Source organism: Triticum aestivum, chromosome 7D (assembly GCF_018294505.1).
Source record: "Triticum aestivum cultivar Chinese Spring chromosome 7D, IWGSC CS RefSeq v2.1, whole genome shotgun sequence".
Classification (NCBI taxonomy): Eukaryota; Viridiplantae; Streptophyta; class Magnoliopsida; order Poales; family Poaceae; genus Triticum; species Triticum aestivum.
Window position 1 is genome coordinate 19,312,553 of NC_057814.1, and position 18,896 is coordinate 19,331,448.

The window sequence follows — 18,896 nt, forward strand, 5'->3', positions numbered from 1 at the left end:
GAGCATCGCATGTACGAAATGAATACTCGGATCCCATTAGTTGTAAGCATATCTTACCATAAACATTTTCTGCATCAACTAGTTATGCTATATTTATGCCAGATATGGACCATGATTTCAAGAAATCCCATGTCAGTGAGAAAAATTATGGACAGCATATAAGACAGCAAAAAACACAGGCCCCTTAAACCCAGCAAGGTGGGCAGAGCGGTTAAAAAGAAAGTGGGCAGAGCAGTTAAAAAGAAAGTGGGCAGAGGCTGCAGGCGATTCATAACATTGGTTCCTCAACAGATTAAACGTCACTTAATACAAAGATAGATGGTCGCACGAACAAACCGCTCAGCACAAGAAATAGAAAAGCTTGTGCGGCGGTGTTCTGGCAGCACCATCATCGACACAGTACTTCACACCCGAGTCAGCACAATACAGCTCACGGGCACTTGAAATATCATCATCAGTGGAACCGCCACAACCTTAACAGTAAAACATGACACGCTTGACATTTTCCAGGGAGAGGCCTAACAGCAACATTCCCAAAATGCGCTATTACTGCGTGCACCACTAGCAACCAGCTGTCCGAGGTATCCAGCTGCGTGTAAAATCAAGCCCAGAAGGCACCAAATGTGCATAATACGCCGGAGGAACTGCGATTGCAGCGTTCAACCTAGCATGAGAAACTAACAGGATGTTCTTTTCAAGTGGGGAATTTACCGATCGATACAGAGCGCGTGCACCTAGCATGAAACAGTAGGAATTTTATATTTAATTGGCCAGTTAAACAGCATTCTAATTGTCAAGAAGTTGGATAGAATAGTACATTACGTGTAGAGTTTGCAACTCATCAGCGGTAAATTTGTTCTCGTCGCACAGAACAAGATAATGAAGCAGGCCGGCCTGTTCCCTGAAAGTAATTGACATTCGAATCAGCAATTGGCCAAATCCGTTTAAATAAACTGCAAATAAAGGAAGGCCAACCTGAATGCCAACATAGCTACATATGTAGGAACCAAATTCCATCAGATGGCAAATCTTCAAATCAATAACGGTGCATGGAACTATAGAAATAAAAATGGTCAGGTTCAAAATTGAGATGAATACGAAAAACTTGTTTCCACAAGCAACTAACCATGCAGTATGTTTTCTGCTTCTATCAACAATATGTTTCGAAAACCGGCAAGGATCTCCAAGGTCGGCACCGGGAAGAGCATAAGAAATGGGAGAGCATCACCGGCAGGAAAGATGCGAGCAGCATCAGCATGGTAAGTGTACAGCAGATCAACTAGGCTTCTCGATTGGTTCTGCTAGTATCGACAGTGCCCTCCGCTTCCGATCATCCTCCAGGAACCAGGGGCCCTTACGGTCTCTCGAGTTCAATGCCATCACCACCGGTGGCCTCTCCTTTGGAACTATCCTCTTCCGACCTTGACCTTGGTCTTGGTCCCTCCTCCCCTCATCAAGTCCTTCACCTTCCGATTCAGCGAAAGCAGGTGCAAATTCATCAAGAACAGAGTGTTTCTTCCCCAAATTTGGCATGCCAACCTCTGACACCTCCTTGTCTCCATAACGCAATGCTGACTGAAGAAATGGATTGCTCTTGACCACAGCCCTATCTAGCTCCTTCCCCTTGCCAGCACCATTCTCCTCCACCATCGCCGGGCGGATCCCATTGCCACCCGCGAGCGCCAGCTGCCGTTGCAAACCAAGCAGCGACTTCTCGGCCTTCCTCTGCCGCCGCACCTGCTCAACCTCATCCACCGCAACCGCCGACCCACCGACCATCTCGCCCGACTCATCGGCGCTCGCATACGTGTGGGGCTCCGGAAAGGCCGGGAGCCACTCGGGCACATGCCTCATCCCGCTCCCCCGGCCCAGCGCCGCAAAGCTAACACACGACCGCGCGGGCGGCGGATCGTGCCGCACCGGAAACCTGGGCAGAGGCCTCCTCACGGATTGCGGCTTGTCATCGGCATCGCCAGCGAACGCGACCAAATCCTTGACGACGCCGGAGCTGACGAGGCATCGGCCGCGGGTAGAGGAGGCGCCCTCGAAGCCCTGGTACGCCTCGCCGGCCTCCTCGAGGAACTGCACCACGTCGAGCTCGTTGGGGGCGGAGCGGCCGGCGAGGTTGGCGTGGGCGTTGGCGGCGGCGCCGAGGAGGCGGAGGTAGCGGAGGAGGACGTCGGCGAGCGCGTCCACCGCCGAGCGGGTCGCGGAGGCGAAGCCCGCCGCCTGCAGCGCCCGCGCCACCGCGGCCCTCGCCGTCGCCCGCCCGAACTCGTCGGCGCCGCCGCCGCCCATGCCTCGACGCGCCCGCGCGGGCGGATCCGGGGCTGGGTTGGGTGCTAGGGTTGCGGGTCGCGCCGCCGCCTCCGCCGAATCGAGGGGGAGGGAGGTCGCATCGATCGATCGAGGGGTTTGGGGGAGGGGGATTTGAAGGCGGCCGCCGCGGTGGCCTGAATTTGGTAGGGAATCGATCGAGGGTGGGTGGGTTTAGTTAGGGTTTGGACCGTTGGGGATGGATTGATTTCCCTTCCCTTCCCCGTCGTGCACCTGCGGCCTGCGGGAGACGTGAGCCGACACGGAGGGGGTGCGGACCCCGACCTGCTGGCATCGACCGTTTTTGAGCTTATAAAACCCTCTATGCATTCACATCCTATGCATCCGTCTCCGACAAACTGAGCCGACATATTATCTTGAACTTGATGAAGTTGTCGGTGACGTTTTCGTTGTCAACGGAACAACTCCTTTCATTAAACACACATCATTGGGAAGCATCAATGTAAGTCGTGGACTTGAACTTCGGTGGGCGTGGACTGGGGATATCGTTGTCCTCCTAACCACCCAAATAAAGGTTGGTTCATGCTGACATAGATGGTTGATGTGTGAAGTTAAGAGAAGATTATATTCTAGTCTCCCTTCTTTTGGGGCAACTAGTATGCTGACCCCTCTCGGAGCCGCGGATCTCCCGTCAGATGAAGCCAGCTCCTCCCAGCCCAGTCACGCTCTATCGCTCGTCGTGTTGCCACCCCACCTGTCTCCCATGTTGCCGGATAACGAACATGTTCCATAGCTAGTGTTAGGCTAACATTTTGAGGAAATGTACTAAACTATGTATATTCTTAATTAAATTTGCATTTGAACTATGTACTTTGCTGAAGTTGGCAATATAAATGTTAGCATTTGTCGAAATTGGTGATGAACTATGGTGTGTCTACAGTTGACCAAAATTAGCGAAGTGGACAAATGGGTGGAATTGAGGGCTGCACTTATGTTACCTACTGGGTAAGCGGTTCTCATTCGAAGAACCCTTATCTTTTGTTTAGCTCAAGACTAAATCATCGTGGCTCTAGTATGAATCTAAGATTTTAGTTGAACTGATTCATAGGATCACAAAGATGATTTCTATATTACGCAGGATCCTAGCTGGATGTGAAAACATGATGCCATGTCATGCAAAGCCAACAGGGGTTTTTCACTTAAAATAGCTACTCCAGAGGTGGTAATCATTGGCATGGATTATACACGCAATGTCAGTGGTGGTCAGTGTAAAGATGTGCTCCTTTCTGATTTTGCTACCATTGTATCTATCTTTCCCAATGCTAACTTCAATTCTGGAAATATAAGCCTACAAAATTATCAAGAGTATGCAGTCGTTTGCCAGTGTTCTATTCTTTCACTAGAAATGCTTTCATACAGACAACCCTAAGAATTTACCGTTGTATGCAACCATGCAAGACAACAAAAACACATGCCAGCAAGTGATTCCATGACACAGGTTCATAAATATTTTAAACACCAGTTATACAAATGTAGATGGCCATGCACAGCCGCGAAAGCAAAAGCTTCTCGCAGCACCACATATAATTTACACCCAATCCAGTCAAATAGCTTAAAAGGTTTGTGCACCAATCGCCAATCCGGTGCAAGTACTTAGAATACCCTAGGCAAGCAATAAAACAGAGTACAACAGATACTTCGATATAGGTTTGCACAATGGTGTTGAACAGCATCACCAATACTAATATTTGATACTACTCTCGCAGGTGCTTCAAGTAGCCTCACGGTAACCACCAGGATCCTATCTAGCAGTAAAACATGACGCGCTTGACGTTTTCCTTGAGGGCAGGGAGAGGCCTGACAGCAACATTCCCGAACCTGGTGCTGCTGCGTGGACCGCCCTGTGGAGGACCACCACGTGCACCGCTAGCCACGGACCCGCTGTCAGAGGTGTCCGGCTCCATGTAGAACCGAGCCCGGAAGGCTGCCAGATGTGCATAATATGCGGGAGGAACTGCAAGCAAGCAAACAACCACTGGTCAGAGGTGACTTTAACAGCATTGAATCTAGTACGAGAAGCTTGAGGAAAATGTTGCTCGCGATAGATAGGGGAGTTTACCAATTGATACGGAGCGGGTGCATCGAGCATATCTGAAAAAAATAATGTTTGATCAGCCAATGAAACAGCAGTGAGTTTTAATTATTATTAGAAGGGCATGATAGAACAGTAAATTACGTGTAGCACAAGTTGTTTGTGAGAGTTTGCAACTCATCAGCAGTAAATTTGTTCTCGTCCCACAGAACATGATAATGAGCAGGCCGGCTTGTTCCCTGAAATGAATCCACACTCGAATCAGCAATCAGCACATTTTGTCAAATGAACACATTGCAAATGAAGAAAAGCCAACCTGAATGCCAGCATGGCTGCACAAGTAGAAATCGAATTCTGTCGGATGGCAGATCTTCGAGTCAACAACGGTGCCTACAATTAGGAAGCATAAAATGGTGAGGTTCAAAATTTCACCAAGCACAAAAACCTTGTTTGCGCAAGAAACTAACCAGGCAGTATGTTCCCGCTTCTATCAACAGTACGCTGATCATTGTGATTGTTAGCGAAAAGCCTGGTGTGATGACGCTTCTGGACAACCACAAAGGTAACTGGAGGCTGATAATTGGGCTCCAAGGATGCACAGGCCTAACAACATAGTTAAGAAATGTCAGTCAGGGAAAAAAATGTGGAATATTACCAACTAAAGTGTGGTTAAGAGTAGCTCTACAGAAAGTATAGTCAAACAAATTGTACCTTACGAATGGCATCAAGTTCAAACAACAGAACTTGATAGAACTGTCCCTCACTGACACCATCCCTGAAAATACCGGTTGGTTAATAATAGGCAATCATGCTTTAGCAAAGATGCGCAAGAAAGGCTATGAACCTGTAAAATATGATTCTCTGAGGTTTCTGTCCAGTTGCCCTCTTGAAAGATATGAGAAGCTCCCTGCAAATTTAACAGAAAATACACTTTTAGCAGCATCCAAATATAGAGTTAGTATGTTTCCTTAGCTCACTAAGAGCTTACTTGATCATGCCACCAGTAACAGTTCCTCTTTGGGGATCTTGCCATACTTTAAAAAGATCCTGTATCAGCTCTTGCCTATGGGCTTGGGCACTCACTAATCCTGCGTACTTGGTTATCTCAGGCCAGTCTTGAGAAGCAACCACCTAGAGGAGAGAATATTATCAAGAAATCAATAAAACCACAGAACTTCCAACACACCTAGAAAAATTGTGGACCTTCAATTACATCTCAAGACATATCTTTATAATAACAAGTCACTTACAGCTGCAATGGAAGGGCTAGAATCTTCTCCAGGGTGGGGATGTGTAACATCAGCACCAAATATTATGGTCGGTCTGTCGGTAACAAGGCGAATCCTCCTTGCCAAAGCATCCACAAGAACAGTATTCCTTCCCCCCACCTGAAAAGTAGGAAAATAAATAAACCACAAGGTCTATTATAGAGAAGGAATGGTTGGAGGTCAGTGAAGTACCTTAACATTGATTTTGAGAGCTACATTTGCAAGATACTGCTTGCTCATCTTAAAAACATGTTTTGTAAGACAACACTGGGATACCAATCCAAGTTCAGTCTCACAAATTCTTTTAAGGTCCCCTGGAGAAAATAAAACAAAAATAATAAGCAAAAGTATGCACTTGGGAATCTTCAAACGTGCTTTGGAAGAGATCATACCATAAAGAGAACCATTATTATCTGGCAGTATAACAATTAGCAGGTCAAGTTCTTTGCCCGGGGGTTTGCTTGCGTTCATGGCATCATGATAACGTGCCTTCAGTGCTCTTTCCACGTGTTCAGGCCTCGCACTAAGTACGGGCAGCACAGGTTCAGGTGCAAAGTTCTAAGACATAGAAAAAGAGAAGTCGATGACTACAGAATACAAAATAACCAAAGCGACAGAGAAATATGAGAAGTTAGTTGCATGATCGAACCATACCATTCCAGATATTTGGCACATTATAGCCAACTCATGACAGAAAACCTTGGCAGCATTATCTTGAACATTCCGAGAGAAGTTAATACATGCCCAGTGGCCGACTCTACCACCATTGACCATTTTCTACCCACCAAAATGAACAAGTATGAGAACTAGTTAAAACATAACATCACAAGATGAAGGGGGTATATGGGTTGAAGAAACAAAGCTAATGGAGGGCATCCACCCAAATAGTATGGTTTTGAGATGTGCACATTCTCTTAAAATTATCCCATGTGAACCTAGACAGTTCTCTAAAAAGTGAGAAAGAAGGACAGCAGCAAAATTATGATACAGTTAGTATTTATGAAAGCTGCATGTTGCAAATAAGTTGATATTCTTGCTACTATATTGATAATTCATTGAGCAGACAATTGCAGAAATAATTTCCAGCTCAGATTGTTAATTGTTTCCCAGTTGTGTGATTCGTTGCCACTTCTATTTTTATTTCACATATCATTTTTTTTTATCTATGCATGACTTCGTTTTAAAATTATTTCAGTAGAATTCTTCCGTTACATCACCAAGACCTACCTTGTTCATCATGTTCCATTGGCCGACCCTGGGTAAGACATCCTTCTCTCTGCCACTATCATGGTACTTAAGCTATAAAAAAAGAGCATGCAGTCAGCTGCTATGCACATATATGAAATCAACTGCTGTCTAATCGCAATAGAAAATTGACTTACCCTTGGCGGAGGCAGAACACGAGCTTCAACCGATGCAAGTTGCTCATCTATTTTTATGCCAAATTCCTGTGCATATGGATCTTCATAGTATGCATTGTGATGCACAGTCTGGTTAAATGAAGACAGACAAAAAAGAGATTTAGACGCTCAAGTTTAAAAGGATAATCCTGGTGCAGATAACAGTGATAGTACCTAAGCATTTGACATACGAGATATAAAGGGTCATAATAGTTTCCACCATAACTGACCCATCAAGGCATCAACAACTATCATCCTCATCAAGAAACTACCATCTATTAAACTATACTTGTGCAGGAATCCTAAAAAAACATACAGATGCTTTAACTGCAATAGCATGAACTAAATAGTAAACACATCAAACAGGAAGAACTATGTCAACATGATTGACTGGGGAAAACATACAGACTAGGGAAAACATCAAACAGCTACATAAACACATATATACAAGTGTCAAAAGGTAATTTTGCAGCAACAATGTTACAGCGATTTGCACTAAAATGATAAAAGTAATTAACAATCACCTGCAAGATGTCCTTCTCACGCTCTTGAGGGCGCTGGCAAGTCACTTTCAGTAGAGCAGTTATTTGTTTTTCATTCAGTCGTTTTGAGTAGCGTTGTCCTTCAACAATCTTACAAACCTGATATTTCCATGTGAGAAATTGATGAATAACTTGTACCAACATACTGAGGTGTTAAAGAGCAAGGTTGTTGAAGATATACTAACCTCCATGGGGAGATAATTCGGCCTTTGCTGATTACCGACTTGCAAGCAAGGTAAAGTGGTGTGCTGAATATTGAAACCATACGTCTCCAGGAAGTATTGCACCACAGTCTTAACAGTACCACGATCATCAACAGGGAATCTACCACATGAAAACCCAACAAGGAATCACCCACAAATATGCAGGAGCATAAGAGCATTCTGTGTATAAAGCAGGGAAGAGGCACATACGATAGCTCTCGTGTTGCTTGTGATGTGAGGCCAGATATACGGTATTTCCTACGCATGTTTCCTCGATGTGTAACCTCAACCTTTACACCTCGTAGGGCTTTTTTAATCTGCAGGAGGGAGAATAATGATAACTAGGCATAACCAGAAGTCTCTGTGAACAACAGCGAGACAAGTAATGAATCGAACCTTCACACGATCTGAATCAGTGAGCGGTCTAACTGAGATGTCTCTGCACAGAAGCTGAGCAACAAACTCAATCACAGGGAGAGGCTCGATAAATGCTGTAGAAGACATATCTGCGAGAAGAAGCACCGTATAAAATCACTATTTCAGCAAGACCAATGAGCATTCATCAGCCTACACCTGGATGCTCTGTAAAACAGGACTTGGACACTATGTATTACTGAGCATTCAGGCCACCCGCCGACCACATTTATCACAACTGAGAAGACAACAAATGAACAGTGATACACAAGGAGAAATCAAGATGGGAGGGGGGCATCTAACCAATATTCAGCGAAAGCCCCATCTGCGTAGGTCTTATACTCTGGTAAAATCCACGCCAACTTTCCAAACCGTCCCCAAGTCTCTGACGTCTCCCTAGGTTGGGAGAATAAAATGATCTACTAACTGGGGAATACCTACAGAAGAAAAAACTCAAACAAATTTTAACCTATGCCACATGAAAAATAATAACATGAGACATGGTTAACTAAAATTTACCTGGCAGTAGGCAATTCCCGTAGCACAATGTCAAGCACCTGAAGAGCTTCTTGAGGTGCATCTGGTTGCCTCCCGGCTAGAAACATAGCCAAATGATGGAGATCAGCACGGGCAGCATATTTGATCACCACCCTGAATTGTCTCTCACGCCTTAAAAACAAAGGGGAATGTCAGTACAAAACTATGACTAAGTTCAAGTACAAATATCACAGCAACAACATACCTTGGCGTGGCTTGCCCACCAACAAGGCCTTCATCTTCATCTTGCAGAGCGATTTCAAATGTCCTCGAAGTAAATGGTAATGGCCCAGCTGTATAAAGGCTCTTCCTTCCATCATAGGCAGGTAGACGTCCATTCATATGAGATTGTCTATACAGCTTTACAAGTTCTGCAATCACAGCACGATTAACACCGCGCGATGTAACCTCTGGCGTTATGGTCACCTGATGAAACAAGGCTGATGATCAGAAACTGCAAAATAATAACTCCAGTGTGGGAATAAAATTTCATCTGAAGGGCATACGTCGTATTGGTGAAGGTCTTTATCAGGGAGCTCCGCGAAGAAATGATTGGCTTTCACCACACACCTATCCCCACATTTACCCATTCCAGGGCGCAATGGGAATCGAACTGATTTGCTTGATGCAGGTGCCGGTTGAATGGCTTGGCTGGTCGAACTTTGATCACTGATGTCAAGTTTCTGAAACTGTTGCTCGACTTGTCCACTGCTCACCTCCGCCGCAGGCTGAGGGGAAGAGCCAGCTCCCGATGCGGATGGTGAAACCACCGGGGCTTGATATTGGACGTCTGGGGCTTGGTGCAGCTCGGGAACTGTTCTTGACTGGCCTGGAGGAACATTGTGTCCTCCACGTCCTCCCATATGCCCGCCATAGGATGGCTGCGGCATTCCACCCCCTCTAGGGCGTGGACCACCACGTCCCTGATAGTCACGCTGTTGATATTCAGGTGGACCGCCACCTGGATGTCCACGGCCCTGAGGGTCGCGCGGTTGATATTCAGGTGGACCACCACCTGGATGTCCACGGCCCTGAGGGCCGCGCGGTTGATATTCAGGTGGAGCACCACCAGGATGTCCACGGCCCTGAGGGCCGCGCGGTTGATATTCAGGTGGAGCACCACCAGGATGTCCACGGCCCTGAGGGCCGCGCGGTTGATATTCAGGTGGAGCACCACCTGGATGTCCACGGCCCTGAGGGTCGCGCGGTTGATATTCAGGTGGCCCACCACCTGGATGTCCACGGCCCTGATAGTCGCGCGGTTGATATTCAGGTGGACCACCACCTGGATGTCCACGGCCCTGATATTCACGCTGCTGATATTCGGGTGGGCCACCTGGACGGTGTGCAGCTGGCCCTCCCTGGCCCTGATACTGTCCACCACGGCCTAGGTGTTGCCCACCACCACGGCCACCCTGTTGAGGCACCCAACCACGTCCACCACCATGCTGTTGATGCTGTTGAGGAGGAGCTCTCTCAGCTGGCTGCGAGGAACCCTGTCCAGGAGCTCCCGAAGCCTCTCCGGAACTCTCTCCAGTGCCGGTTCTTTTCTTCCTAACCATGATGGGCTCTGCCAAGACAAGAATGCTCCAAAATGTTAGGTTACAGAAATTATGAAGTATCAAAGATGGAAAGATACTCCTCAGGTATAACTTGAAGCAGAAAGACATATAACATCATAATCGAGCAAAAGCCTAGCGAGAAAAACGAAATTGGTGCATTTCTCAGTTTAGCATCCCATCAACCAGATGGCCCCAATAACAAGTCTGCAAACCAACATGGGACAAGATTCGTTCCACGCTTCTAACAAACATACACAACCCCTTCGGGAGACGCTCTACTCGACCTGAATAGGAAAGCTAGAACACAAGCTCGGTCCTCACGAGTCTGCTGCGATTTAACCCTGACTCAACGACATGTGTCTAGGCAAACCATGCACGACAACCTTCCCTCAAGGACCGAAAACTCTATAGAATAATGTCACCCGAGCATAACGATAAGGAGTAGGCAGCATAGTTTGCACATACAGTGGAACTTGAAATCAAATACCACACTGCAGCCTATACCAATGGAAGCCGTATGACTGCAAGACCATACTGGAAACCTTCAAAGATGCTTTGACTAATGTCATCATACTTTCTTTCTTTATACGTGTTACTGCTCAGTCACCTGGTGGTGAGGGCAGCAAATATTTGGAACGAAGCAAACAAAACCATCCATATATGGCTCCCAGAAACCTATGGACACGGCCACGAACAAAAGCCCTCCACAACAAGCCTGCAGACCACCATGGGAGAAGGAAGGTGCATTCCCCGCCCGTAACAGATGCACACAACCCCGACGGGAGTCGACCCGAAAAGTAACCTAGAGTTTATTTGACCCTGGCTGGCTTGGCGGCGCATCTAGGCAAGCCGCGCGCATGGCTACCTTCCCTCCGCAAGGACGGGAGACGCCAGCATCCTAAACCTCGACGAACCACGCGGACGGCACGAACGGGCCAACCGAGCCAGAGCCACCAGCAAGCAAGCGCGCGACGAACAGAGTAACAAACAAATCGGTCGCTCTGGCAAGCAGCATGCGCCGTTCCGCAAGCAAGCGCGCGCGCACGCACTAGGCGCCGAACGAACAGGACGCTAGAGCAAGCGGACAGGGGCCATCGATGCGGCCGGCCCAGGCGCGGGAGCTCCGGCCTCGCTCCGCGCGGGAGCGAGCCCCGCCCCGACGCCGCAGGGAGGGAGGCCCTGTCGCGCGATGCGATCTCCTCCGGCGGGGCGTGGCGGGGATGTGTGCGACGCGGGAGGGCGGGAGGGGGGAGGGAGCGTGGCGGGCCGGAGAAGGAGCGGGAGGTATACCTCGGGGGCGGCGAGGCCCGGCGGCGGCGGCGGCGGCGGCTGGTCGCGAGATCTGGGAGGGGGGCGCGGGGGGCGCGGGGGGCGGAGGGGGTGGGGGGAGGAGTGGACGAGTGGGAGCACGTGGCGACCGGGTCTCGCCCGTAGTAATACGCGCGGCTGCGGGCGGATGACGGCAGCCCTCCCCCGCTCTCTCTCCTCTCTTCTCTGCGCTCTAGATTGGATTCTGCGCGTGAGATGGATCGACTGGCGTAAGGTAACTCCGCCGCTTTATCACGCTCCACGGATGGGTTAAACCCGCTTTATTTATAGATGATGATGATGACGACGACGTGGCTCCTCCCTCGAGGTCCACGTCCGTGCCCCCACTCACGAGGCGACGCGCGGCTTCTTCCTCGGCCTCCCACGTCCGTGCCCCACTCGCGAGGCGACGCGCGGCTTCTTCCTCGACGTCCACGTCCGTGCACCCACTCACGAGGTGACATGTGGCTTCGTCCTCAGCCTCCATGTCCGTGCACCCACTCACGGGGCAACGCGTGGCCTATCCCTCGGCCTCCACGTCCGTGCCCCACTCGAGAGGCGTGGCTTCTCCCTCGGCCTCCACGTCCGTGCACCCACTCACGGCGCGACGCGTGGCCTATCCCTCAGCCTCCACGTCCGTGCCCCCACTCACGGGGCGACGCGTGCCTTCTCCCTCGGCCTCCACGTCCGCGCCCCACTCGCGAGGCGACGCGTGCCTCCTCCCTCGGCCTTCACGTCCATTCCCCAATCACGAGGCGACCCATGCCTTCTCCCTCGTCCTCCACGCCCGTGCCCCAGTCACGAGGCGACACTCCTCAGCGTTCTTCCTCCTCGAAGCTACTCCCCCATCTCCACTTCCTTGCTCCAGCCATGAGGCGACATATTTCGTCGTTCTTCCTCCTTGCGGCTACTCCCTCCATCTCCACGCCTGTGCTCCAGTCACAAGGTGACACACGTCATCGTTTTCTCCTCCCTGCAGTTTCTCCCTCCATCTCCACGTCCGTCCTCCAATGCCGAGGTGACATGTGCCGGCGTTCTTCCTCCCCGCGGCTTGTCCCTCCACGGCTAAATCCACATTTACGCCATCGGCAACACGATTACATGCTCGCTGAGCTGAAAAACAGCCTGCCCAAAGAAATAAAATGCTCACATTCCGAACACTAGTTCTCTCCGTTGGTCATGTATAGATCGAAATAAGGAAGAAACACGAGTCATCTTCAGAAGAAGGGCAAGGTTTTCAGGTAGCGTGCCCCTACTTCCATAACTGAAGTTCCATCACGAGTAGCCTTATGAATTATGATACTCCATATTTCACGTCACAAACCAGCTACTAATCGACCAACACCAGCTGGGATTTTCTTTAAAAAGAAAAAAGAAACTGTGATCCTGATCATCTTTTTCTTGCATGGTTCTGAAACATTTAGATGTGTTTTTCACATATGTTGGTCAAACCTAAATTGACACATTTATCATATACTCCCTCCGTTCCAAATTACACATTTGAACTAAAACCACGACGAGTAATTTGGAACGGAGGGAGTACTTTCCTCAAGATCATATTTAGCCCAGCTATACAAATACAAACTTGAAAATAGCACTAGTGAAACTCCATCATAAGTTCATAACAGCTCAACAAAATCATCGATTCATGCTAACTGAAAAAACAATGTGGAACCAAAGATAGTAAGATAACAGTATCAAGTGATAACAAACAAGAGTAAACAATAATGGCTTGCTCAAACTTGTCTCTAGCTTCACAGGTTTTTGTTTCCATTATTATGTTATTACAGTTTCAGCCAGCATAAAAGAAGATCTGTACACACATGTTATGCCGAACCCAGTAACCCATGAGTATACCTTGCTTCTTGAGTAGTAACACCAAAAGGCTTAACTGATGCTTCTTTCAAGTGGCATAAGAATAAGCATACTGGGTAACATTTCCTAGGTATTTCTCCCAAAAATAACTCCACCGTCGAGAGTCTCCCAAAGAGATCTTCTCAATCCTCCTGCTCTCGACTCTTCATCACAGGGCCATAAGCGTACCTCATACCATGGTTGCGGTATGCAGCTTCATCATCCATACATTCCTTATATGATGATTCATATTTCTGGAATTTTGAACACATTTGTAATAGTAAGAGCTGGTCTCTGGTCCACCGCTTCAGCAACTTATTATTAGCCCATGTTTCCTCGAATTCTACTTCAGAGTCGCATCCCTGCATACACTTGGTGAACATCTTATTAAAAGCTTTCGAACCCCCAGCAAATGCACCAAGGCGAGATGTGGAGTTATTTTGAATGTTCCAGTGAGGGCATGTATTGGGAAACAATTCCTCAATTGCTTTCGACATAACTTGGTCACCGCGTCTGCAGGAAAGAGGTGCCACACTGGCTCTTCCTAGCCAAACCCACATGTGCACAGCATTGATTCATGTCACCAGCAAGAACATGCGTTGGGAAGCTCAAGACGGTTTCAGACCACTCAGTTCAGTCCCCATGGCAGCACGGTGGCACAGTCAGGGTGTTCATCGTTTGCTTCGGCTCGGGAGGGGCCCTGCTCGAACCTCATCTCCCAGAACTGCTCCAGCTCCTCAAGAATGCCACGATTCCTGGCATATGAAAGCCAAAATGATCGCATTCTGAACACTAATTTCTCCATTTGTCATGTATACAATGAAATAAGTTAAGAAACAAGAGTTACCTTCATCAAAAGGGTAAGAGTTTTAATGTTGCAACAAGTCAAGTTGCACATGCCATATGCTCCAGCTTCTCCCAGGTTAGGAAAGTCTTAAGAGTCTGTAAGGGTTGGCAATAAATAGCTGCTTCAAACTATGTAAAAACAGGTGAGTACAACAGAGCGAACAAGTGACCGAGCTACTTGTGTTCTGGCAGACTTGAACTACAGGCAACAGATATTACAGTGCACATAGCAAACAAAGACCATGCCAGAAATAGTGTGTACAAGCCAAAAATAACTTTGGAATAGTGCCTCATGCTCAAGAAACAAACTCTGATGTTTTCTTATTAAGCAGAAGGAATTTTTGGAAACAACATATGGATGTAAGAAAGCAACCGCATACAGTCTTACTCTCATGAGTTCACACCTTAAAATCAGAGACAAATGCTGATGTATTGGGTGCAATGTCATATGCCCATGTCTCAGTTAGAAACCAGCTATTGAACAACCAACATCCACCGAAAACAACGGTTAAGAATAACCCATGACCTTGTTTTTTTGTTGTTGCATGGTTCTGAAACATTAATATGTGATTTTTAGAAATGTCAGCCAACCCCAACTTGGCTGACCTACATTCACCCATATTAACAGCATGCATGGTTCAAACTGGCCGGTTGACCCCAATAAACTGCCACCCACACAAACTTAAAAATAGCACTGGTGAAACTTCATCATATAACAGTTTAACAAACATCATGGACCCATGCTAATTAACAAATATGTGGAAACAAAGATAGTAGTATCCAGCAAAGCACATGGAATCAGAGTAGTAACGATCAAAAGCACAGAATTATGACTTACTCAAACTTTATCTCGTTTCACAGGTTTCCATTTCCATTTTTAGATTACAGTTTGAGTCAGCAGAAAAGAAGGTATGCACATATATGTTGTAAAAGACCCAGTTATCCCTAAGTATATCTTTCGTTCCTCAGTAGTAACACCAAAAAGCCTTATCGATGCTTCTTTCAAGTGGCATAAGATTGTGCATACTGTGTAGCATTTTGGTATTTCTCCAATTCTTTCTCTCCACCCTCAAGAGCCTCCCAAAGAGATCTTCTCAATTCCTCCTGCCCTTCACTCTTCATCACAAGGTCATAAGCATACCTCATAGCATGGTTGCAGTATCCAGCTTCATCATCCATGCATTCCTGATATGATGATTCATACTGCTTTGGGTTGAAAACCCACTGCTTAGCATCTCTGGTCCACCGCTTCAGTATATATATTTCTGGAATTTTGCCCACATTCTTGATACTAAGAGCTTTCAGAGTATGTGGACAAAGTAAACCCATTGTCTCAAACTGACTACAGCTGCAAGTGAGTTGCATTGTTGACATATTCAGATGAACTGTGCAGACTCTTGACCCTCTACCCTGCATAGTCATCTCAAACCGATATGTGTCACTGTCTTCACACGGAAGTGCCTTGAATTTTGTGGCCCCACAACCGTCAAGAAAATATGTCTCGAATAGCTTGTAGATTCTGTGTGTATAAACTTTTGCTGCATGATTCAAAATATCACTGTGCTTTATAATACAAGAAAGTGGCCTTTGACAACACCGCACATCCTCATCAAACTCTTTTTCGCGCCAATCCTCAGTCAGCTTATCCACAGCAGCAACAATTGTGGAAAGAGAAGTCGATTTATCGACAATGCAAGTGAATATGTTACTCAAACTGTCACATTGTGGCTCGTTCTCGACCCCACCATCAAAAGTGCACTTGTTCAGAGCACCACACCACTTCTGCTTGAGCTTATAAAGTTTGCTCAGCCACTTATTATCCTGCAACTTAAACTCACGGAGCATCGCAGCCCATGTTCCCTCGAATTCTGCTTCTGTGTCGCATCCCTGCATACACTTGGTGAACATCTTATTAAATGCTTTGGAAGCATTAAGTGCACCAAGGCGAGAAGCGGCATTCTTTTGAATGTGCCAGTGAGCAATGCGATGGCATGTATTTGGAAGCACTTCCTCAATTGCATTTGACATAACTTGGTCTTGGTTGGTGAAAATAGATCGTGGTTGCCGGTTTCCCATTGCCTCCAAGAAAGACTTGAACAGCCACGTGAAAGATGACATCGAATCATCTGCTAATAATGCACAGCCATACATAGTGGTCTGCCAATGGTGGTTCACACCAACAAAAGGAGCAACTATATAATTCTGTTTGTTTAAGCGGTAAGTTGAATCAAAGACAACCACGTCACCGAAACAGTCATAGTCCATTCTGCTCCTACCATCTCGCCAAAAGAAATTACTCATCCGACCAGCTCGGTCTAACTGAACATCCCAGTAAAACATCCCATCTAGATTTGCTCTGCTCTTTAGATGGCTTACAATCCTTTGCAACTCTCCAGTCCCTACGGCTGATGTCCTTGTTATGCCACTAAAACCGGGGAGCAAATCTTGCCTCGGAGTCTCTGCATTGTTGGTTACGCTTGTGCTTGCAGCCATTTGCGAAGGTACACCCCCTAACTGGTACCCACCGCATAACACCGCATCCGCAGCAGAACATGACCTCCCAGCTATAAGTGACTTGGCAGATCGCAGAAGGTGCCGTTCTTCAGGTCTTACCAAGTTGTGGTTGTGATCAGACACGAGTCGGATTACCCTCCACTCGCCCTGGCTGTTCGCTCTGAAGCGAACCATGGCCCTGCAATTGGTCCTGGTGTGCGGGTCGTTGAAGTTCTCGTCGGTAAGCTTCTCTGCTTCCTTGAGGCCCTCCTTGGAGCAGAAGTAGTCCTTGGTCCTGATCCTCTTGGTGCCGGTGAAGTAGGACTGCTTGCCCTTGCGGACGCTGAACCCCGTGCGGTGCCCGTAGTCGCAGTACAGCTTGTACGCCTCCTCCTCGCTGTACACCACCTTCAGGAGCAGCTCCTCGGCCCCCTCCTTGCTGCCCTGCACCGTGGGGGCCTCCTCGTTCTCGGCTTCCTCCACAGTCGCTCCTCGCACCCTCATTCCGCCGCCGGGGTGAGAAACCGGCACCTGTCCTTCCCTGGTTTCTTCAATGCCGACAGCGGCTCCACTGTCCTGCAACCTGGCTCCTTCACACTGGTCTGCCCCAACAACGACGGGGCCGGCACTCTCATCGACGCACATTGGGTCTCCGCCCCCGGCATCGGCACCTTCACCGTCGGTGTTCACCATGGCCTACAAAGTCAAATACCGGAGATCGATCAGGCGAACCGCTGAAGGAAGGAAATGCTATCAACCCTAGCCGACATCTGAAACCTAGCCTCGCGAAGGGGAAAAGTTACTAAACATCATCAGAGCTAAGCAATCGGCTGTACGCGGGGGCGGATCCAGTACAGATGGTCCGAATTTCTCTACCTCGTCGCCGGGAAGAAATCGTGGATGGACGGCGAAATGTTCGTACCTCAGCAGAGACCAGTGGCCGGAATCGCGGCGGAGCAGCCGCGGCGCGGCGCCGGAGCCTGCCTATAACTTGACGGCGCCGAGAAGGCCGCCTCCGCCGCACGCTTCAGCCACCCCGCCCGGGCTCGCCGGAGTCGGTCGCGCCGCCCGCCGGAGAGTCGTAGTCGGTCGCCTTCCCAATCTGGTTCGGGATCGGGAGCACTCGCTCGGGTTTGGTTTGGTCTGTGTGGAGCAACTTTTTTTTGTGTGTGTATGCTCGAGCTCGAGCCCGACCCCGAGCCCGATTAGTATGGGCCGGCCAGGTAAAACCGTAAAAGGAGCCCAAATGCAGGATTATTACTTCCTCCGTTCAGAATTGCTTGTCACAAAAATGAATAAAAATAAATATATCTAAAAATAAAATACGTTTAGATACATCCATTTCTCTGCCAAGTATTCGCGGGATGGAAAAAATTGACTAAAAAAGATGGATGGCAATTGAGGCTACTCATGGCAGTCACAAATGCAGTAAAAGTTTCTAACATAATATAGTAAAATTGGGGACTTAAATTTTGTGTTATTTTTATATCATGAGTGATTTTGTGCGAAAGTTATTTTCGTGAGAAAATACATCATGTGCTCCAAGAGTTATAGCTAGGTGTAGTGTGTTGACATGCATAGACAAATGTGGCGAAGAGTATGAAGTGTAATAAGGCATTAAAACAAGTTTGTATTGGTTTATTTGGAAACCCTACTGCAATTACGTTCTTATTGAAACCAACAAGTGGTTGGATGGTTAGGAGGATGGTGGTACCCCCAACCACTGGGGTCAAATATCACGTTTGATGCTTTGGTGTCTCGTTAATCAGAATTATTTTTTCAGTGCGAGGGGATGTTCCAGTCTGATGGTGAGGTATCTATGATGGCTTAGTCAATCTTGAAGTTCTGCAATGACGACCTGATCTTTAATAGGCGATGTGTGAGTACGTGTATGATGGTGTGAGTGGGTGTGCATCTATGTTGTAGTTGGTGTTTCTCAAAAGAAAAGTTGTTATTGCAATTAAAATGCTCATTAGATTTATGATTGAGAGGAATTGGTCAAATTCCATGGCAACCACCTCACATGTTTAACTATACCAAATATCTCTTTTTGTAGATAAGACTCGAAGATCAAGATGTGTAAACTTCATATAAATAAAG

At 47.7% G+C, this 18,896-nt stretch overlaps 3 protein-coding genes across 5 annotated transcripts; all 3 read right to left on the bottom strand.

The window, feature by feature from the left end:
- Positions 1-267: 267 nt before the first annotated feature.
- Positions 268-2,589, bottom strand: LOC123167269 (transcription initiation factor TFIID subunit 8). Of its 2 annotated transcripts, none has more exons than XM_044585096.1 (4): positions 1,127-2,589; positions 976-1,055; positions 823-901; positions 268-734 (listed from the first exon to the last, which is right to left on the bottom strand). In XM_044585096.1, exon 1 carries the CDS (start codon positions 2,296-2,298, stop codon positions 1,276-1,278), a length of 1,023 nt encoding a protein of 340 aa, XP_044441031.1. In that variant the 5' UTR covers positions 2,299-2,589; the 3' UTR covers positions 268-734; positions 823-901; positions 976-1,055; positions 1,127-1,275. The 2 variants fall into 2 exon arrangements, with proteins under 2 accessions (XP_044441031.1, XP_044441030.1); XM_044585095.1 differs by having other exon boundaries at positions 818-901.
- A 1,170-nt stretch (positions 2,590-3,759) lies between these two features.
- On the bottom strand, positions 3,760-11,838 carry LOC123166432 (protein argonaute 1B). Its single transcript, XM_044584237.1, has 23 exons — positions 11,586-11,838; positions 9,240-10,303; positions 8,939-9,159; positions 8,716-8,865; positions 8,500-8,633; positions 8,179-8,288; positions 7,993-8,099; positions 7,765-7,903; positions 7,562-7,678; positions 7,020-7,127; positions 6,865-6,936; positions 6,292-6,414; positions 6,030-6,195; positions 5,830-5,951; positions 5,620-5,757; positions 5,358-5,500; positions 5,214-5,276; positions 5,081-5,144; positions 4,837-4,972; positions 4,686-4,759; positions 4,514-4,608; positions 4,397-4,428; positions 3,760-4,291 (listed from the first exon to the last, which is right to left on the bottom strand). The coding sequence occupies exons 2-23, from the start codon at positions 10,293-10,295 to the stop codon at positions 4,083-4,085; spliced, it is 3,579 nt and encodes a 1,192-aa protein (XP_044440172.1). The 5' UTR covers positions 10,296-10,303; positions 11,586-11,838; the 3' UTR covers positions 3,760-4,082.
- A 1,467-nt stretch (positions 11,839-13,305) lies between these two features.
- On the bottom strand, positions 13,306-17,972 carry LOC123164397 (protein FAR1-RELATED SEQUENCE 9). Of its 2 annotated transcripts, none has more exons than XM_044581846.1 (4): positions 17,719-17,972; positions 15,142-17,492; positions 14,305-14,399; positions 13,306-14,212 (listed from the first exon to the last, which is right to left on the bottom strand). In XM_044581846.1, exon 2 carries the CDS (start codon positions 17,487-17,489, stop codon positions 15,306-15,308), a length of 2,184 nt encoding a protein of 727 aa, XP_044437781.1. In that variant the 5' UTR covers positions 17,490-17,492; positions 17,719-17,972; the 3' UTR covers positions 13,306-14,212; positions 14,305-14,399; positions 15,142-15,305. The 2 variants fall into 2 exon arrangements, with proteins under 2 accessions (XP_044437781.1, XP_044437783.1); XM_044581848.1 differs by having other exon boundaries at positions 14,305-14,432.
- Positions 17,973-18,896: the final 924 nt, after the last annotated feature.